The 22,688-nt window shown below is 35.1% G+C and overlaps 1 protein-coding gene across 5 annotated transcripts in view; it reads left to right on the forward strand.

Annotated features, from left to right (window-relative positions):
- The window catches only part of Ythdf3 (YTH N6-methyladenosine RNA binding protein F3), a 30,529-nt gene extending 13,131 nt beyond the window's left edge, over nt 1–17,398 (forward strand). For 3 of the 5 annotated variants that reach the window (XM_063257378.1, XM_063257379.1, XM_063257380.1), the window contains 2 exons: nt 2,451–4,049; nt 8,978–14,310. In XM_063257378.1, coding sequence (XP_063113448.1) covers nt 2,469–4,049; nt 8,978–9,031 — 1,635 coding nt within the window. In that variant the 5' untranslated portion in view covers nt 2,451–2,468 and the 3' untranslated portion in view covers nt 9,032–14,310. Of the gene's footprint in view, nt 1–2,450; nt 4,050–8,977; nt 14,311–14,341 lie in introns of those variants that run through there. The other 2 variants (XM_003479951.4, XM_063257377.1) reach the window with 2 other exon arrangements.
- The last annotated feature ends 5,290 nt before the right edge of the window (nt 17,399–22,688 follow it).

Below are 22,688 nucleotides of genomic sequence, written 5' to 3' on the forward strand. Positions count from 1 at the left end.
AATAAAGATAGTACAATGTCTAGGAGACATGTATTCAACAAATGATGCAAATACATTAATACAATTTAACTTGGCTTCTTTTTATAATGTACCATGTGCATGGTATAATTTCAAGCCTAGGGCTTCATAGTTTGAAGGATATGGGATCAGTTCTTTACTTTTCCATTTTTTTTCCCTGCCCTGCCTGGTACTGGGGCACTGAACACAGGGTCTTTGGACTCAGCTGCATCCCCAGGTCTTTTTTCATTTTTTATTTTGAGGCAAGGTCTTGCTGAATCACTGTGTTGCCCAAGAGTGCTGGGATTACAGGTATGCAACACTGCATTTTCACTTTACCAATTTCCACAGGTCATTTAATTTCTTCATTGATAAAATGCAGAAAATAATTTCTGCTCTACTCAACTGGAAAGTGAATCGCTTTGAAATTGAACTCAAGGTCTGTAGTGTGCTATTAGCACATGCTTTGGCATTGAGCCACACTCCTAGCCTATGAAGATTTTTGAGAAACTACTCAGTTAATTGCAAAGTGCTACAAACTCGTCAAACCTTTAACTGAAATTTTTTCCCTAGTAGGAACACACTTTGTTTTTTAAAAAGATTAAAAGTACTTCGGTAAAATTTCAAAATCATTGTTAATCGTTGTGATATAAGGCAAAACTCCTCACTTGAGAATTAACAACAGAAGTTAAGTCATATTTGTTTGTATATATCTTTTAATTATACTTTGCAGAAGTGTAATTATATGCATTTAGTCATAAAGATGTCCTAAGAAAGTGTCAACTATTAAAAAAACTTCATCAGCCATGCTTCTTCTATTACCCTGTCAGATTGCCCAGTCCATTCATTTAATAACTGTTTAATGAATGCCCACTCTGCTAGATAGGAGACCATTCACTGAACAAAGATTTAGAACATACTCTCCAACCTATAGCATTTCACAGGTGTAACAGTAAGATGTTTACTCCACAAAGTGAGTAAGTAACTAAAGTATAAAGAAAGCAAAGTAAAATGCTTTAGTTCAAAGAGGACAGTGCAAATAACTGAGAAGTCAGAAAAGGTCTCATAGAAGAAGTAGTACAGAGGAGTCTCCATGAAAGGGGTTTTATTTAAAATGTTTGTTTTGGTGGTGTCCTATATTGAATCCTGGGCCTTCCCCAAGCATGGAAATTTCTTATCACTGAGTCCTCTCTCCCATTCCTTGATACATTTTTTTAGTTAAAAAATGTTTATAAAATAATCCCAACAGTGTAACAGCAAATAAATAAATAAATAGAAAAAATGTGTTAAGAGCTTTATCCCAGGGAACTTAGAATGTTTATGTAGATTAAGTGAATAGTTAGCCTTAATGGTATTGATCCATGTGAAGTATCATCAGTTTTCTTAATTTTTTTGCTTTCCATAGTTCCATCATTAGATCTTTTCTAAAAACGTCCTTTTTTGGGGAGGGAGTACTGGGGATTGAACTCATGCACCACTGAGCTAAATGCTCAATCCCAAAACATCCATTTTTAAACTTGTTTCTTAACATTTTCAAAAGGAAATCCTGAGAAGTACTCTTTTCTTCACTGATGTAACAAATTTGAGTCTTACATTCATTAATAGAATTTGGTGCCTTGATTTTTTAGCAAATTACTAAATGCAAGATTAATATTCAATATGAAAGTACAATGTCCTGAGTCTACTTCCTATTACCAATAAAGACATATTCAAGATTAAGGTAGATTTAATTGCAGTAATTCTGGAATAAAATTGTGGTGCTATTTCTAAATTTAAAAATTATGGTCAAGAAATGGCCTATGAGTAAAATTTGGAAAACATAAAAAAGGCTGTTACTTTAAGAAACCAACTAAGGATTTTGTTTCATTTCTTTGACAATAAACATGGAAGAGCAGACTGGTAAATAAACTTGGATCATGTTTTATGTGTAATCTTTTTTTCTTAGAGTGTGAGCAGTTCTCCGTTTCTTTTTTTTTTTTTAATGAAAGGACACAATGTAGCACTTGAACTGAATTCTGCCATAAAGATTGACTGTTCTATTTGACCGTTTGCAAGTTTATCTAATTCTTGCCTGCAATTTTAAATCATCAGTTGCTTAAAATAAATTACCTGTAACTGATAATTTTGAGCCTGTAAAACTTGTGAATCTACTTTTTGTGAAAATTACTGTATTTTGACATGACAGAGGACCTGATTTCGAAGATTTTTTTTCTACCGTTCCATTCCTACCTTTTCCTTCTCAAAAGCCGTGTGATTTTATAATAAGAATTTTGAAATATGAAAACTAAGCTAAAATGTGTTGCTGGTTAGATTAGCTTTGAAATTTTACTTTTATCTAGAACAGGTACATTTCATTTATTTAAAATTCATTTTAAATAAATTCATTTCAGATACCTTTTTCCCTTCTTGTTAACAGGATATTTCTCTACTAACTGTGATCTTCTGTTTTGCAGAGTAACAGCTATCCACCAATGTCAGATCCATATATGCCTAGTTACTATGCTCCATCCATTGGATTTCCATATTCTCTTGGGGAAGCAGCATGGTCCACGGCTGGAGACCAGCCTATGCCATATCTGACAACCTATGGACAAATGAGTAATGGAGAACATCATTATATACCAGATGGTGTTTTTAGTCAACCTGGAGCATTAGGGAACACCCCTCCATTTCTTGGTCAACATGGATTTAACTTTTTTCCTGGTAATGCTGATTTCTCTACATGGGGGACAAGTGGATCTCAGGGACAATCAACACAAAGTTCTGCTTATAGTAGCAGTTATGGCTATCCACCTAGTTCTCTTGGGAGAGCTATTACTGATGGACAGGCTGGATTTGGCAACGATACTTTGAGTAAGGTGCCTGGCATTAGCAGTATTGAGCAAGGCATGACTGGACTGAAAATTGGTGGTGACCTGACAGCTGCAGTAACAAAAACTGTAGGTACAGCCTTGAGCAGCAGTGGTATGACTAGCATTGCAACCAATAATGTGCCCCCAGTTAGTAGTGCAGCACCTAAACCAACCTCCTGGGCAGCCATTGCGAGAAAGCCTGCCAAACCTCAACCGAAACTTAAACCCAAGGGCAATGTGGGCATTGGGGGATCTGCTGTGCCACCACCTCCTATAAAACACAACATGAATATTGGAACTTGGGATGAAAAGGGGTCAGTGGTAAAGGCTCCACCAACCCAACCAGTTCTGCCTCCTCAAACTATAATCCAGCAGCCTCAGCCATTAATTCAACCACCACCATTGGTGCAAAGCCAACTGCCTCAACAGCAGCCTCAGCCACCACAGCCGCAGCAGCAACAAGGACCTCAGCCACAGGCTCAGCCTCACCAAGTGCAGCCTCAACAGCAGCAGCTGCAGAATCGTTGGGTAGCTCCTCGGAACAGGGGAGCAGGCTTCAACCAGAACAATGGAGCTGTCGGCGAAAACTTTGGTTTAGGTGTTGTACCTGTTAGTGCTTCACCTTCTAGTATAGAAGTGCATCCAGTGCTGGAGAAGTTAAAGGCCATAAACAACTATAATCCCAAAGACTTTGATTGGAACCTGAAGAATGGGCGTGTGTTTATAATTAAAAGCTACTCTGAAGATGACATACATCGTTCCATCAAGTACTCTATCTGGTGTAGTACTGAGCATGGTAATAAGCGTTTGGATGCAGCTTACCGTTCCTTGAATGGGAAAGGCCCACTGTATTTACTGTTCAGTGTGAATGGCAGTGGACACTTTTGCGGAGTGGCTGAAATGAAATCTGTTGTGGACTATAATGCATATGCTGGTGTCTGGTCTCAGGATAAGTGGAAGGGCAAATTTGAAGTTAAATGGATCTTTGTCAAAGATGTTCCCAATAACCAGTTACGGCACATTCGTTTAGAAAATAATGACAACAAACCAGTAACCAATTCAAGGGACACTCAAGAGGTACCCCTAGAAAAAGCTAAGCAAGTGCTTAAAATAATTGCTACTTTCAAGCATACCACCTCAATCTTTGATGACTTTGCACATTATGAAAAGCGTCAAGAAGAGGAGGAAGCCATGCGTAGGGTAAGAGTGCAGTAATTTTTGTTTGTAGGATTTTGGGGAGGGATTGAGTGGACATCCTTTCTTACTGTTACATTCAGAGTTTAAGAACTTGGTTCTGAAGGGAATCAACCAATGAACTTCAGAAACAGCACTCCAAAAATCTTTCAAAGGAGTGCATGTATCTAATGTGAACTGTTTTTTTCTGGCTGTGGAATTCAGGGCCTTGTGCATGTGAGGCAAATACCTGGCCACTAAGCTGTACTCTTGGCTCTGTGAGCACTGATTCGAGGCATGTATTTTATAACAAAATGAGTTTGAAGTTTGAAACATAGTTCTTAAATGTTTGAGTGTTGCTTATTTTACACTTAGGAAAAGGTAATTTTTTTTTCCTTTTTCATTATGCTAAATGCAGTTGAAGCAGTTGTTAACAAAAGGAGCAAAGATGTGCATTATGAAGGTAGATTGTGGGAGGACCTGTTTGGTTTGTTTGTCCTCCCTCCTGTTTTCCAGGCAGGTGCTGTGCCACTGATGACCTGGGCTTTAGAATTAGGATTTTTACAGTATTTGAACTCACATTTTGTTACTCATCTTGGGGATTCAGAAAGACTTCCTTAAAATTATACAAACTATCACTCATTCAAGCTTGAGTCCTGTTTGCTGGAATTTTATAACAGGTAGGCTTAAAATGTTTTCTGATTTAATCTACAACTTAACTTTGGGTCCTACATTTAGGTGAAAAGAGAATGGGGGAAATAGGTAGCTTGCAAATTTTTCTATAGCCAGTATATTTATTATGAAAAGAAACAATAAATTTTTATAGAAAGGAATATGAGAAGTTACATGGGAAGCAAGAAATACAAGACAGTGAAGCAGAAAATTAACTGTATCTAAAACGCTAATGATTGGGGGTTTTTTGTGAGCTTAAATGTCCTGGGGCTTTCCTTGATTGCATGCAGCAGAGAGAACACCTTCAACTACCATTACTCAGGCGTGAGTACTGTTGGAATAATGATCTAGAACTCATAATTATTTATCAAGAGTGTTTCTTGAAAGTACAGATTCTCATTTACCTCTTCAGATAAGGGAGCTGATAGGGTACATGTTTTACCAAGCACCCAGGTGATTGTGGTGCCAGTGATTGCTGTGCTCTCTTTTTAGAAACTTTGCTATGGAGTGATTGATGCAAATACTATTTAAGACTGTGGACCTGGAGTGATTGATGCAAATACTATTTAAGACTGTGGACCTTTTAAATGGATTGCTGAATGAAATTTCTCACGTGTGGAAGTGAGGGAGAAGGCTCTATTGAGGTTTTGAACTTGTAGTTGAGAAAATGGTCACATTTTAATTGCTGTTGTAAAATGGGGACTTCTGCTAGATATAGTAGCGTGTGCTTGTAATCTTAGGTTCTCAGGAAGCTAAGGCAGGAGAATCACAACTTTTGAGGCCATTGTGGGCATTTTGGCAAGGTTCTGCCTCAAAATATAGAATATAAAAAAGAGTGGGTGTAGTTGCTCAATGCTAGAATGTTCCTAGGTTTAATCGCAGTACCACAAGAAAAAGAAAGTGCAGGAGAAATGATTTGGAATCTGAAGAGTGGGATGCAGGTGAGATTTCATTTTGGAATGTGCTTATTTTGATGCACTTTTGAGAAATATGGGCAGTGAAAACTTCGATTTAGACAGGGAGAGGTAGGGGTCAAACGTACAGGTTTTTTAAATGATTCTCTGAAAATGAGGTGAGATTATCCAGGAGGAAAAGATTATTTATTAGCTTCTATCAGTTGAAGGACAATGGAACTTTTATTATTTGTAGGACTAGTGATTTGCTAATACTGCACAAGTTTTAAGCCCTTGCATATTCAAAACATGTCTGTTTTTGGCCATGATATATGAGCAGCAGCTTTGTTGGATATAGAATTTTTGGATCATAGTTTGTTCATTCTAAATGCCATAAGCTTTGCTTTACAGATTTGTATAACTATAATCTTAAAACTGGCCTCTTTCATCATGGTACTTTTGTGCTTCATCTGTATTTGCCGATTGTCTGGTTTTGTTTTTTAATTGCTAAGTGTTTCATTTAGTTAATTTTTTTTCATTGTGTTAATGTTGCGTAGTGTTTATCCATTGACCATGTGGACGATGTTTGGTTTATTTCCAGTTTCAAAGAGTTATAAACAAACGTGTATGCATTTGTTTGCATATCCGTAATTAAAAAAGTCATTCAGCAGCCAGCATGGTGAAACATGCCAATAATACTGTCATTTGGGAGGCTGAGGCAGGAGGATCCCTCAGAATTAGAGCCCAGGCTAGGCTACAGGGTGAGCTCAAGGCCAGTGTTGATTACATAGTGAAATCTTGTCTCAAAAAAAAAAAAAAAGCAAGAACAAAACAAAATAAACTTTTAGTAAAATGATCTGGAGTTTGCAGCTTTCAGTTTAATGTGTAGATTTTTGTTTCTCTTATGTTTACATTCTTTTACCTGGTGTTGGACCCCTGATGGCCACTGATGTTTGACTTGCATGATTTTGTTTTGTCTTTTGCAGTTTTGTTAGTATTAAAAGTTATCCCTCAGAACTCCTTTGGAGTTTTTTCCTGTAGGTTACTGTCCAGAAGGAGCAGTGTCCATTTATGTATTTGGCTTAGAATATGTACCTTTGGTTTCTTCTTTCTTTTTTAAAAATTTATTTCTGGTTCTAGTTACAGGTACCCTTACTATTATTGTAAATGTGGAAATAGGAGAGTCAAGCTGTAAGTTGATTTCACTGGTTTAAAGATTCACCAACATCCATAGAGTTAAAAGGAATCCTGCTGGGTATTTGACTTCCCTTTGTGTTTGAGCCCACTCTGTCAAGAACCAGTATTCCTTGCTTTTTCACTGTTTAACTGGATCATTTGTCTTTGCCAGCTTTTTTCGTTTTGCTGTCACCTTTGTCCAGTCAGATTTGTACGTTTTCATTTGTAGACTTTCTCTGATGTGCTTGTGTTTGCTCTTGTTCTCCCCAATATAGTTGTTTTTCAAATATTATTGGCATTTCAGTGACAAATGTGCCTCCTATCCTAAGTCCTCCTTAGCTCCACCAAGAAGGACAAGTTAGTTGTATTTTGAAGTCAGTTTCTTAAACATGACACAAACTGCACTAATAGTTAAGAGACTACTGATAAGTTTTACTAGGTTACAAATTTGATTAAAAGATTCTTTAAGGAAAATTTGAAAGACACCTTTTAAAGAGTGGGAGAAATTTGAATATAACTGACCAGAGATGATGGTAGTGATTCCGAACCTAAGGCGAGACTACAGATTTAAGGTCAGCCCAGGCAACTTAGTGAGACTGTCTCAAAATAAAATGTAAGAGATGGTGGTGTAAAATAATGGGAGAGTGTTTGCTTAGCATGTAATGTGTAAGTCCAATCCTCAGTACTATAAAACAAAAGAAAAACAGAAGGCAACTAAAAAACAAACTCCTATGTTTTTTACTCTAATCCTAACCCTAAAAGGTAACTGTATTTTTAGACGGAATGGACTCACCAGATGATCAGCAGGATAGTTTAAAATAAAAAAGAAAAAATAAGATAAAGAGAAAATTTTAAGTGCCTAAGCAAAAGATACTTTACCTAGGAAAGGATAATTAAATGATCAGAATTGTCTCCTCTGCGACTCTGTATAAACATGTAAAATCTTCTTTCAGCGTGGAGGAGACAGATGCAGAATTATACCTGAAAGATGAGTCTCAGGGGTAGGGCATTTTTGAAGAGGCTATTACAGATTAAATGTTAAGAAATGACTTGTTAAGAAAAATCTTGTTTTCAAGTAGCTAAAGTCTAGTGCTATAATTTTGAGTCATTTAAAAATTTTTAAGCAGGGAAGTTACTCTGTCTTAAAGTATGTTGAACTATTACTAACTTACGAATTACATGTGAAATTTTTTGTTAGTATAACAAATTATAAGCATGAAATTCTGCTTATGAAAGTTGATAGAGGTTGAATGACTTCAAAGAGCCTGAGCTTCCAGTTTTCTTGCGTGTTTATAGAATTCTATTGGGAGGCTGAGGCAGGACAATCATTTGCAAGACCAGCGTGGGCCACAAAGTGAGTCCACTGCCAGCCTGAACTGCCGAGCAAGACTCTGTCTCAAAAAGACCCCCCCCAAGATTCTAGTAGCATACTAAAATTCTTAGTAGCATACATCTTTGTGTTCATATTAACCTGTGTCATTATGTAGTTGCATCCTCCATTTTTTTGTTTGTTCCCTCATTGATTCCATAAATAAATATTAAAAATTTCCAGTAGCCAGGAAAGATAAATATCTTTATTTCATAGAACACACTCTGCTTGAGTATATAGGTGTGTATGTCCTGGCAGAAGAATTTTGTAATTCTCCATTTTTTTGTTAAGTATATTTCTAAGTATTTACATTTTTTGGTTCATCTGTATTCAGTTCTACTTCTTTCTCCTTCCCTCCTCTCCTTTTTTTTTGTGGTAGTGATGTTTGAGACCAAGGCTGCAGGCATACAAGGCAAACACTAGAGTATTTCTCTAGCACAGAGGTACCTCTTCAGGACCCTTTTTAAAATTCTGAGGCCAGAGAGCTGCTAAATTGCCTAGGGTGGCCTCAGACTTTGATCATTCTGGGATTACAGGTGTGTGCAACCATACCCAGCTTCAGTTTTTAGTTTCTCGTTGTATTCTACTAATGTATACGTGTAGAATTGATTTTTAAATACTTTGTCATGTGTTCTTGTATCCAGCGTTATTACTCATATTATTTTACTATTACAATTCTGCTAGAATGGCCTTAGAATTTTCCATGTTACAGTCATGTTAAATTAAGATTTTTTTTTCCTTTTTGGTTTTCCTTTTGCTTTTTGCTTTGCAAATTTTGTTAATAAGGCCTTTTTTTTTTTTTTTTTTTGGTACCGGGATTGAACTCCTGATCTTCTGCTTACCAGGCAAGTACTGTCCTAGTGAGCTATATCATTGGCCCCTTGTTACAACTGTCTTAAAGGTGAAGTAAAATCTTTCAAAACAAAGTGACACATAATGTCCAAATTAATTATGATGAGTGATGCTATTTTATTGAACTAAATCACGGCCAACACATAAATTTAGTTCTCTAAACTGTATTCTTGTTTATATTGAGCCACCTATACTAACGTGTTCTCCATTATTTTCTTTTTGAAATTATTACTTTTTTCTTATAGCACACTTTTTTAGTTTATCTGATCTTTGACACAAAAGAACAATTTCTGTAGTAGTGGACTGCATCTGCTTTTTTTTCCCCTCAAACTTGAAATGCTACTTTACATTATAAATAGAAGACACTGTAACTTTAAAGAACAATTCTGTATTACAATTCAGAAAGTAATATAATAATGCAGGGGAATGGTAGAGCCTTATTAAAATAGAAGATAAATTTCAGAGATGTGAAGAGTTGATTTCCAGAAACAGAAGCTCTCTGCTGCCAAAGATTATTATTTCCTCTAATGATTATATAGTTTTGAATTTGTTTTCACAATTCACAATTGCTGTTTCCTTTATGTTCTTTGTCTTTTGCTTTCTTAATGCAAAAGGAGCTATAGAGTTGCCAGGACAGAACATGCCACAGACTCACCTTTGTGTTTAGCACTTTATGGTTCTGGATACACTGAAACATTTGAGCAGCTTGGATTCCTATCCATCTATTACCCCCAGTTTTACTCTTTGGCATGAATTTTCCAGCTCTGTCAGCCATCTATGAAGATTTTACTCTATAAGTCATCAGTTGTCATGAAGAATTGAATCTACTAGATGTCTGAACTTCAGGCATGGTTTATTCGTAAATAGTCTTAAACCTACACTCTCGTATTTTTTTAAATGAAAAATGTAGTCTGATGTAGTCATTGATTTTAACTTTAGTGTAGAATTTAAAACTTTTCAAACAAAGTGAACAGGGATCACTAAAATATTACCCTGTAAAACAGTTTGTTCGGTACTTATGAGTAGCTAAGAGATTTTGGAAACGAATGTCACAGCAGTTACGTGTCTTTCATTTTTAATTGATTACTAATGACATAAATTTTGATTTTATATATCCTATGCTGGGCTTTCACTTGAAATCTTCAGCCTCCCAAATGCTCGGATTACAGATTGAGGTTATTGTACTTGGTCTTGTTTGCTCCTTTTGTTCTTCAAGAATACTCATTTTGTATTGAATCCATCCATTAAATTCTCTTATTTTTTCTGTTTTCAGTTTCTTCATATTTTATTTCTCAGAGATTTAATGCTCTGCCCCACAAGTGAAACAGTGACCATTTGCCCCTTAAATTTGTCTTCTAAATTTTTCAATCTGAAAATGGGGTTGCTAAGCGACAAAAGGGTTTTTTTTTGACACACTCAGTGGTCACATCTTCCTTCAGTAATTGTGTTCTCTGTACTTACCTTCATTTTCTTCCTGGATGCTGTGGCTTCTTAGACACAGATGACTAAAAGCAAAAGATACCATTTCCCCGTGATAGTGAAGACAAGATGCAGCCTCTTATGTTGTTGAAGTCTGTTTGTTGGCTAGAAATAGCTTGAGAGATGGGAAATCTTAGCTTTTATCTGTCAAAAAGATACTAATTGGCAGTTAATCCTCCTGGTTACATTTCTATAGCCCAAGTTCTTTTTTTGGTACGGGGAATTGAACTCACAACCTTGGGCTTTGCCAGGCAGGTGCTTACACCACTGAGTTAAATCCCTGGCATCTGTGGCCCAGATTCTGGTCTTGGCATAGAACCTTTTTTAGTCTCTGGTGTGTTTACTTAGTTTGAAGTGGGAAAGAAAGTATACTGACCCGCTTTTTCTTCAAAAAGACTCAGTATCCCTCAAATCTGACCCTTATAAAAAGGCCTGATCGAGGCATAGTACTATTAGTGGGACAGTGTTGAGGGGAGATTTAAAGTGCTCACTTTTGTCCCTTTTAGATTTGTTGGTATTAATAGTACTTTTACTCTCATGATTCTGTTTCTACTTTCTGTTTTAGAAATCAGTTATTCAGAGAAATTTTTGTTATCTGCCTTTGGTTACACGTACATGGACTTGACTTGTTCTCTTTCATGCTGTTTTGTTCTTTCCCGCTGCAGTCATCTTCCTTCCTTCCTTTCTCCCTCCTTTTCTCCTTCTCTCTTTCCTTTCTTTTTGTTTTCTTCCTTTCTTCCTTCCTTTTTGAGACAGTGAATTCAGACTGACCTTGATCTGACTCTGGTATCTTAGCTTTCCTCAGACACATGGCTATTGATAGTCTTTTTCTCTGGTGGCACTGAGAGTTGAACCCAGGGCTTTCACACTGAGCTGCATCCTCAGCCCCCTTTAAACTTTATTTAGTTAAATTTTGAGACAGAGTCTCCCTTAAGTTGCCCAGGCTCAGCTTAAACTTGCAGTTTTCCTGCTTCTACCTTTCAGTGTGCAGAATTAGAGGTATGTGTGCTACCATGCTTAACCTGTTGGTCATTTCTTAATGCATTGTATTATTGATGAACTCCTTGCTCACTAGGTGTCTTGGTTACTGTGCTCTCACTGCTGGGAGAAAATACCCAATACGCAAAGTGAAGAAGGAAAGATTTATTTAGCTCACCATGGGAGGTTTCAGTCCATAGTCAGTGGGTTCCAAGGTGGGATGACATGGCACCGGGGAAGCACTTAGAGGCAGCAGCCAGAACAAAAAAGGGGAAGAGCAGGCCTCCTTTCCTCCCTTGTATTGATGCATCCAGCCCCCCCTGCCCCTTCAGGATGGGTATAGCATTCACACCATCTCTGTGCCTTCTTGCACAGGACATTTACAAAGAACCCTGGCTCCCTCTCTCTTTTAAACTTCTAAACTTCTGAAGTTGACAGAGTGTATCAACCGTAACACTTAAGTTTTTTTAAATTTCTGTTTTTAATTTCTTGTGTGAAGAAATGTTTTTTGGTCTATTTTCATTCTGAAATGGATGTCAGAAAATGAGGTCAGTATGAAACTGATTCTTTGGCTTTTGTTACCTAGTAGAATGTATATTCCAGATTTTCTCAGTGTTCTGGCTTATTTACATTTAGCTTTTTTCTGGTGACTTGCTTTATCACTTACTAGGAGAAACATGATAAATTCACCTAGTATGAACATTTTAGCTATAATTTCTGACACTTTCTAGTATAACATTTTTAGTTTAATACTGTTTTTCAAAACTTATTTAATGTGTAATAACCATTTTTATCACTGAGTTGTTTTCTTTTTTCTTTTTTGGGCTTTTGGACTATTTTGTCTGGTATTAACATAGTTGAATGGGTATTCATTTGATTTGTGCTACGTCCGCGTTAATTTTAAGTTTTCCATATTTGTGTCACTTAGGTTTACTCCTTTTAGATCATACACGATTTTAAAACAAGGAGTTGATACTTTATGTTTTTGTGGAAGCACCTGGGTTTATTGTGACATGTTGGAAATGTGTAAATCAGTGTAAATTGCTCATTTTTACACACTGATTTGTGCTTGTCCTTTCTCTTTAAATTAGTGGGTTTTTTCTTTCTCTTTCTTTTTGGAGTTTTTACTATCCTTTTCTGTTCATCGAATTGAAAGTTACACATAGTTTATGTTATATTCGTAGTCTGTATATCATAGTGATTTTAGAACAATGAACAGTTCATTAAAGTTCAAACTGAACTGAGCTGGAATTTTCCATTTAAATAACCTATGATCCTCATTATTATAACTGATCATATATTTCCCACACACGTTAAGCCTCTTTATCTGATAAACTCGTCCTTAGGTAGTAACCCCTTCCCCCGCTTTTATAGTTTGTATGGCTCTTTTTGCAATAAACGAATTTTGTTTTTTCTAGTATCATCAGTCATGAGAAAAAATGAGCAGTAGGCTCCTGCCTGTTTGTTTCGTATATGTGTTATATTTATATCATGTATCAAAATTAAACATGCTTCTAAATTTCTTACACAAACCTGTTTCCTTCAGGTGAGTACTAAACGTTCTTAATGTTTGAGCTGGTTTGTAAATAATTTAGGGTTTTCATAAAACTAGACTGTAGCTTTGTGGTATTGTATCCCTGATTTGTCCTTTTTCCCTTGTGCTAATACTGTTAAACTTTGTGTTTATCGTATTGAAATTGATTAATTTTGTTAGCTTTGTGTTTTGATTTCAGCTTCTCATTGATATTTATGAATAAAATAAGTAATAGTTATCATGTAAAAGAAATTTATGTCATTAGCTTTCAGTAATAAATACTGCTATTCAATTCCAGAAGATATTTAAAGGAAGAGTGTACTTTAGTAATAAAAAACTTGAATTTCTACTTGGAATTTCAAATGCAGTTTTCTGATGTCCCAGAGGATAGGAAAACAAATTAGACCATTTGGAAAGAACTTACATTAGTATGTGTTACAGAATGTGTATTTACTTCTGGGAAAGCAAGATGAGAGTAGCAAAAACAAGAGGAAAGAATGTTATACTATGTTAATGTTAAGCACTAGTACCTTTCAAAATTAGTCCCAGAGTCACTGCAGGCTTACCTTTAAACTTGGTAGAAATGTAAACTTAAGATTTCATTTCTGTTCTGTGAGACCTAACCATGATGTTTGGATAAGCCATGCAAGTGATTCTCACATTTTTTTCAAGTTGGGAGCCACTGAATTACACATCAGATGGTGCAGGGGATATACCGTACTCAATTAATAGTCATGGATGGTTGTAGTCTATGTCAAAGAAAAGAATATTTGATTTAATTATAAACAATACTACCCAGTTTAACTTAGGCGGTTTCTGCTTTCTTAGCCAAAGGAGTCTATATATCTCTCAGTTATCACATAAGACTAGCAGTGAACTGAATCTTAACATACTTCTTGGTGTGAAAAGTTATAGTGTGGTGAATGGGGGAATGAGAGGTGGAAGAAAATTCTTGAATCAGAGTTATTTCTAAATTCATGTTGAAGTCTTAATTTAATGTACCTTTAATGTAATGTAATGTAATTTTGTCTTCCTACCTGTGCCTCAGCCAAATAGCTTTCACATTGCTATACCTCATCGTTAAAAATTCATTGGAAGGACTCGTATTATTACAGTTTTCTAACTTTAAATAAATCGTGGGACAGTGAGGTTGTAGAAACCACCTAAGTTACTGAAAGAGGTCTTTCTGTTGGGTTTTTTAAAAAACATTTTGTGCTAATCATCCCACGATGACATAGATAATGGTAAAATGTTTTGAACTATTATTTGAAGAGCTTTATGTGAAGATGCTTTACATGAGCTTATAGTTTAAGTATTAAGTTGTCTGTATTTTTTGTTGTAATTTTTTTTTATCTTTTCCTTTCAGGAGAGAAATAGAAACAAACAATAACCATATGGAGATGTCCTATTAAAATTGCAACACTAATGATGTAGACTCTGGAAATGCCTAATAAGTCAAAGAAGACGTTATTAAAGCTTTTTTTCTGCTTAAGGTGACATCTTTGAACACTTTAACACAAAATTGACTCTTCTTGTAATGGTTTTCATCAGCGCATCTGCCCTTATATTCTCACCAAACACACTTGAGAACTGTAACTTCGTCAAGCACTTTCTGTCCTGAAGCTTTTACCAGTATCTGCTGTCTTTTGTAATTATGCATCCTAGCTAAGGCACAGAAGACTGAATGAATGCAAGGATTCATTAACTCTTTGAATTTGTTAAATACTAACAGTTAACCATTAGAAGTGGTTCAATGATGTAAGAGTCACACTGCTTCAACTTTTTCTTTGTTGTAGTTTTTAAATTGTCAATTTTTAGCTATTTGACAGATTAAAAACAAAATAATCATGCCATATTTAGTCCTGGAAGTCAAGTCTAAATGTTTATGTGAAAAATTATTGTAGTAAACTTTTCATATGGCAAAGCAACCTTAAGCTCTATTTTAGCCAAATGAAACATAATCTGAAATTATATTAGAACATTGCCCTTGTCTTCAAACTGTTTGGTGTAACAGAATGTTGATATGCAGCTTGGTGGATCTCACCAATTAATGCACATTCTTCTCTTCTCTTTCCCCCAGTTATATGTATACTGAGAAATGTGCATTTGTCTGAAGAATTATTTTGTTTGCTACCACTTAATCTCAAAATTTTGAGTAAATGTACCTCAGTCTAATCAGACTTTTTATGACCTTTATAACTACATTTAAAACCCTTAATTCCTATTTCTGGGTGTTTGCGAGCCTGATTGCTATCATGAAGTAAAAATTTATTACTCTAGGTATTCACTAGCTAAATAAACATAGTTCTTGTTTAGCAAGCATATACTGTTCCTCAACTCTTTTCTTCAGCTTTTGCAGTGTCCTGGCATCCTTAAAATACTTGGAAAGTATGGCCTTGATCCATGAATTAAATCAGTATCTTAAGTGAATGTGTTGATGTCTTATTGATCAGACCTATATAAGTGGGAATACAGCATATATCTGGGTATTCTTATAGTTATCTTTTTAACATCTTATTTTTTTCATTAATTACATATCAACATTAATTTTGTATCTTGAATCAAATTGATTTTGTATAATTAAATGTGTCAAGTATCTGTTAATTGATTTGATGGCATAAGATTATGAAAATAAATAATGTCCTGCCCCTTATATTACTGTTCCAAAAGAAGAAGCCTATGTAGAATGATACGTTAAGGATGAAAATAGCAATACAGTAGATTTGAGTATCTTGAGGTTTTTCATTACTTCATTTGTGTTTACATCATGTTTAGAAATGTTTTCATTTATTATGGTCTTTAGTCACTTCAAAACCTAGTGACAGATATTTCCTTGAGGTTTTCATTTGTGTAATTTTTTGTATGTTTGATGTTTTCTTATAATGTACAAATACTGTGTTTTTTTTTTTCCACTTGAATACGGTATTTGTAGGTAACCATAGCTATTTCACAGTTTTTCAGTAGTTCCAGTGTTCTCATATCAATGTTTATGGAAGGGAACATCAAAATACTAATAGTATATTATAAAATACTTTCTTAAAGGAAAATTGCACCTATTTTACCTTTTTGAGACTAAGCCATGAAATCTTGTAACCTGTCTCTTAACTATAAAGAAAATTGGCGTTTGGATAATCATCAGAGAGATGTTCTTTATTCCTAAGATTGTATTGATGGGACATGTCAAAGATATTATAGAAATCTGTAAAAGAGTGATCTTGTAGGAAGGATCCAAGTCCTCCCTTTGAGGGTCTCCTTTTCTTGGTGCTTTATTAGCAACTCTGGATATGTTTTATAAAATTAGTTACATTATAAATGGATTCAAACTCGTTTAACTTATGTTACGTTTCTGTGTAAGAAATGTCATGGAAACACCCAGCAAGCAAGCTGATTGCGGTAGATGGACTCACATATTTCAGATGTAGTTGAGAGTATGTTCATGGTAAGGAGTACATCCCAGTGCCTTTAACCTGGATTTCTAATCTTACGTGAAATGGGTGCAGCATTCCTTTGGAGAAGCAAATCTTTTCAATTAGTCATTTTGTGTTTTTCTCATTTACATTTTCCCCAGAGCAACAACCTTCGATTCCTTCTGGTTAGTCTGTATATTTCAAGATTTTTTCCTCTGAATAAAATTAAAGGTTTTCACAAGAACACAACCAGCTAGCTGAATGTTTCTTAACTGTAGAAACTAAAAGGGGTAGAACCTGGGCTGTATGAGAGGAGATAGGTTATCAAATGTTGGAATAATTATAAATTAAGATTTTATTGACCCAGTAAACTTCTTGCTTAATGTTTTCCAAGTTTTTGTTTGAATGTCTCTTGTTACAGTTATGTGGGTATTTTATTTCGAAAGGTATTTTAGTTTGTATATTTAACAATAATGGGGAATATGTAACCGAAATTAGTATTCTTTCTCTATACATATTGGTACTTGAAGATTCCTTTCAAAAGAAACCCAGTCTTTTCTTAATTTTAGTACTTAATTCCTCATTTTAACTTAAGTCATTTTTCTAATTCTAAAGCTGTGTTCTTTTTTGAGTACCATGCATGGAGGTAAACAGTTTGCAATAAAAAAAAAAAAGAATCAGCTTAAATCATTTTATTATTTCACGTGCATTCTACATCCTTTAAAAATAAGTTTGAGAGTTTTAAGAGACTTGTGTTTTCATTAAGTTTTGCATATCTTTTTGTTATGCCATGTAAATTCCCTTTTTTCTTATGATTAAAGGAAGGTTATGGTGAAATGATTAGTTTGTTTACATTCACTTGTAGCAGTTATATGAGAATTTGAATTTTGTTGTGTTTGGGTTTGTTCATTCCTGTGAATGATGGTACAGTTAGGTGAGATTTTCTGTTATGGTACCCAAACTCACCATTTGGTCCTCTTTAATCTTTGAGGGTTTCAATAAAAATTGTTCACTCATATCTGTGTTCTTTCCATTTTATCTATCTGTATAAATGTGTTGCCTTCAAAAGCAACATTTTTGTCTATTATGGATTTCATGATTGACATGTCAAGTACAAATAGATGATACTATTTATCTTAGTTGACCTTTTAAATTAGGGAGATAGAGAAGAAATAAGCATTTATCCCAGTGTTTATCCACACCTACTGAATTACGTATTCTTAATGCTAAACTCGGTTCAAATGAGAAAGGGAAGGCCTATTTAATTTACTTTTATGTAGTAGGAAGAAGTGGTAGCAGCTGTGTAATAACCATAACACCCTCCCCACCTTAGTCCCAAGGCATGTGCACATTATCTCTTAGGATCACTAGCAATTAGGTGAACAGGATCCAAGTGATTTTTGGATAGTATATTGATCATTGTTTAACTCTGAAGCATTTATTCAGATGGAGGAAATCATAGTTTTATACTTCCAAAACCAATAAAATCCATTCCACACTGGTGACTGTGACTAGGGCATTGTTCTGAACACTGCTGCAGCCCATACTGCAGCATTAGCGTAATCTGCCTTTCTAGTCATCTCATGAAGTAAAGTTTTTATTTTTGTCAATTTAGAGTGGAGGCCTAGTATTTATAGTTGAGACCTAATTCTTACCAGCCTTACGTCTTGCTTCATGACTCTAGATTTGGTTATACTAGCCTAGGAACTAAAATACTCTGAGTCACAAGTTTACTAATTGACATTATCTTTGCTTTCTGATCACAGTACTTGCCACTGCATAATTGATGTTTGTTTTTTTTCTCCATCCAGTAATGTACAAAATAATGGCAACTTGAATATTGTTTGTTAAATGTTATGTGCACCAAATTCCAAATTTATCTACTGTACCTGTCTTTGTAACATTGAAACTACTTGTAAATGAAGAACTGTTTTCATAAAACTTGCATGAGGCAGATAAGAATCCTATAGCCAGCACTGGTGGGGTCTTCTCAGGCTTTTCTGTCACTCCCCTGGCCTCTTTTAAGAACACTTTTAGAGATTTTAGAGTATTGAAATAAAAATTATTAAAATGCCATTTTAAAACAAGACATGCATCTATAATCAGAATGGAATTAGTAGCTAAGGGAAGATGGTGAAAGACTTAACAGATACGTAAAAGTGATAATTAATACTGAGCAAGTTACCTCCTTTGCTATGTCCTAAAAAGAACCATTCTGTTCAAGTAGAATGTATCTAAGGTTCTTCACAATTCTGAGATTTTGTAATTTATGATTTAACTTTGTAGGCTGTGCCTTTCTTTAGCAATGGCAAATATTTCTTTGGAAGTAAATTTATTTGGAAACCATTATAATCTTTGATCTTTGTTTTATTTAGTGTACATTAGTAAAGAACATATTCCCAAAGAAATTGAAGTCTGCTACCATTTCATATTGTCCTTGTATTTATTTTTATTTTTAAGTTTTTGTTTTATTTTTTATGAGACAAGTTCTTGGTTTGTAGTTTGCCTTGAACATATTATGTAGTGCAGGTTGGCCTCAAATGCGTGATTCTCTTGCTTTTACCTCCTGAGTACTGAAATAACTGGCATACACTGCTTGTGATGGCAGCATATTCTTGTATTTTTTAAAATCTGCTTTATTTTGAGAAGTTTTACAAAAAACTTTGGAAAGACTATTACAGAGTTCTTATGCAGCACGCACCTTGTATCTCCTAACATTTTATAAATTAGATATGAATACCTTATCAGTAACTACAATGCATATTCTTTCAGAGTTTTTAATGACCTTTTTCTGGCTCAGGATCTCATCAAGGGATACCATATTACTTTTTCTTGTCATAAGAAAGCATTTCCATCACATACCAAGGATATACCTAGTACCAACATAGGACTTGATAGTAACTTTGGACACCAACTGAAGTAATATTTGTCAGTTTTCTCCACTGTGAAGTTAATACTTTTTTTTCTTCTCTTTCCAAAGAACAAAACACTGATCACAGCCCACACTTGATTGTGGAATAATGTTATCTCTCATCCATGTTCTTTTAAAGGAAACTACTGGAATTTTTTATTATTTGTATCACAACAAAAACTTTGTGCCAGTACAATTTTTATTTTTGCTTATTGGTTTTAGGAACATATCCCTTTGTTTTCCCTGAATTCTTCAACAGGTTGGAGAAATTATAATGGAAACTCATACTTGTTGATGTCTAACGTATATAAAAGGAACAGGGACTCTGATAAAGGGCTGAAGGTATAAGACCTAAAGTTTAGATAATGGGAAAAAAACAGTGGAAGGGAAAAAGCCAAAAATGGAAGATAAATAATTTGCTTTGTTCATTACAAATGCCAGTTGACATTGTAATTTAAAAATACAAAAGAAATTACAGGTTCTTTATTATAATTAGTAGCATTTTAGAATGTAAATACAATGTACAATTTTATCAGTTAAATTGTACAACTTTTAAAAGTATATAGAATACGCAACTTAAATTGATAGTTCTAGCTATTGTAGTAATGTTCCAAAGATTTTATCTTAAAATGAAATAGTGAAATAAAAGTAATCTATTATTTGGTTCCCTGTGATTTAAAACATTAGAAACCTCTTTAGAATTAAAAAGCTTTATTTCTCTGTAAAAATTTGTTCTTAAAATTTCCTTCAATATAATTTTATTCTGTGGTGACATTAAAGCTACTGTTGTAAATATGTATTATTTCTACTTGAACTTGAATTAACTGACATGGTATCCTCTAGAAAGCTCCCAGTGATGAGATCATAATCAGTACAATTGGCACTCCAAATACATGGGATACACATCTTGAGTTCTATAAACTAGACAGAGATATTAATGAAAAAAATTCATCTATCTAGGGCTGATACTTTAAATTGTTAGCTACTTAGCTATACGGCCTAACTAGTATTTGCATAGCAACTCCATTGTATTAAGTATTATAAGTAATACAGTATTTCTTATATTACCTGATTTAAGTTATACAGGAAGATATGCATAAATATATGTAAATGCTATGCTACTTTGTATAAAGGAGTTGAGCAGTTGCAAATTTTGGTGTCCCAGAACAATCCTGACACAGATCCTCTGTGGATATTTAGAGCTATTTTCTAGTTGGTCCTTGTTTATATGCATACTGTGAGTCATTTGTGCTTCTAAATCCTAAACTTTCTTCCACTGTATTTGTTATTATTAGGCTTTTAAAATATGAAAATTGATAAGACATGAAAGATTTCTAAGCAAACCTAAATTAACAGCTTTGGAAACACTTTGAAGATGAGCTGCCTGTATAGATTTGAAAACAAAGCTTGTATGACAATCATAAAAACAAGTCTGCATGGAGATTTTTATTTCCACTGGGAAATCTTAGATGATGTATTAGAGATTTGGATAATAGAAAAATACATTGGGAAACTTAACAGCTTGCTTAATCAAATCTTAGTCCTATATTACCTAATAGAAAAGAAGTGTGTATCTGTTTTACACATTATCTTTAAGCTTCGTTTATATCACATTTACAATCTATTCCTTAATGTTTTATTTTTGAGCACTTTTATTAAACAAGGTATCGCAAATGCAGTTTTCAATCCTTTTTCCTTATGTTTTAAAAACCTAATATCCTTCGTATAAGGAATGAACGAGTTTTAAAGAGGGTTCAAAAGAACATAGTGATTTTTTTTTTAAAGGAAAAAGGGATTTTTTGGTTTGAAAAAGTAGCATACATACTGTGTTATTTAGAAAAGTGACCTGAGAGGTCTTAACCCAGAACAATAAGTAATTACTTTTTGTTCGTGGAGTAGGAAATGGGAATTTCTTTTACCTTGTTTTAACTTTTTTTTTTTTTTTTTAACAAGAGCATGCGTTTATTCTGTAACTTGCTTTCTGCATCTTCCTTGTCGCCTGGGTGCTGACAAGTAAGCCCAAGCGTTATCTCCTGCAGTGGAGATGGGCCCTTCTGTGGAAGACTGTGGTAATACCACTGGCACAGAACTCGGCCTTTCGGGGGCACGTGATTGCTGCTGTTGTGAAGATAGAGGTGCCCTTTGTCTGAAGTGGGGACCAGCTGTGAGTTCACATATTGTTATGGGGACCAGCTGTGAGTTCACATATTGTTATGGAGGTTGTTGGCAGTACAGGTGTCCGCGGATGAGGAGTGCCAGTTTGGCAGGAGGTTGTTGTCTCTGTCGTAGTCGGGCTTTCCTTAGCACCAGTGGAATATTCCTCTTGACATCATTGAACCAGCCAGGCACCTCTGTGTGGCACCAGTCATCCCACTATACTCTTACTTGCTGTTAAAGGTGGTCAAGGAGATTTCACCCCTCTGCATATTTCCCTGGACTCTTTTTCTGACATACTCAAGGTCACTTGAGTTCTGTGTGGATGAGCCCCTCCCCGGTTTGATTTGGACTTGGGCTGTTGGCCTCTACCTCAGCACATGCTCTTGCTGCTTGGAGACCAAGATGAGTACAAACAGGGCAGAGTCACTGATTGACCCAAAAATGCTGGCTGGGTAAACTCAAACCTGACTGGTACTTGAGCATCGCTTCCTGCTTGCAGAGCAGAACTCAGCCTGCTGGCACAGATCTTCATATCTGTGGTGCAGACTTTCCAGCTTCCACCACTGACCTTTGTCCCTTCCCAGTGCAAAGCTTTGATACAGACTTACATGAGACATTGTCATGGGCTCTAGGCCTCCAGCTAGACTCACAAAGATTACTGTGATCTCTAGATCTTCAGCTGGCTGCCTGCAGGACATTGATTGTTCAAGCTGATTTTGAACTTGTCTATGCCCATGTGCGCACTGTTCATTTTTAAGATTTTAAGTTAGACTTCTTAAAATCTAAACTTTTGCATTAAACAGGTTATTTTCTGCATGTGGCTGCATGTGTACATGTACAATGATAAACTTAACGCAAATAAACTTTTGCAAATAAATGCAATTAAAATCAAGTATAGGATTTAGAGAAGTATAGTGTGCTGGCACTTTCAAATATCTAAATTGTGTAGTATGTTTTCTGTGTGAAATGGGGAGGCATTGTAACTGGCAACAGTACCTGCTACCTAGGTTTACAGCCATTAAAAACAGGTCAAGTCCTGAGCATTGCCATGAGGAAACCAGTCCTTTTTTGAAAGGTGTCTTTGTTTCTCTTAATAGTTCGAATAAATTTTTTTTCTCAATTTTGCCTTTCAATAAGGAAGATAAATTACCTTGAGAGGGTAAACTAGCCATTAAATACCTATCTTAGAATTATGTAGATTTTCCAGTGACATTTGTCTTACTTTAATGTCCTTTAGC

The sequence above is a fragment of the Cavia porcellus genome, unplaced genomic scaffold (assembly GCF_034190915.1).
Source record: "Cavia porcellus strain 051 isolate PalLab524CR breed Dunkin Hartley unplaced genomic scaffold, mCavPor4.1 scaffold_10, whole genome shotgun sequence".
In the NCBI taxonomy this organism is placed as follows: domain Eukaryota; kingdom Metazoa; phylum Chordata; class Mammalia; order Rodentia; family Caviidae; genus Cavia; species Cavia porcellus.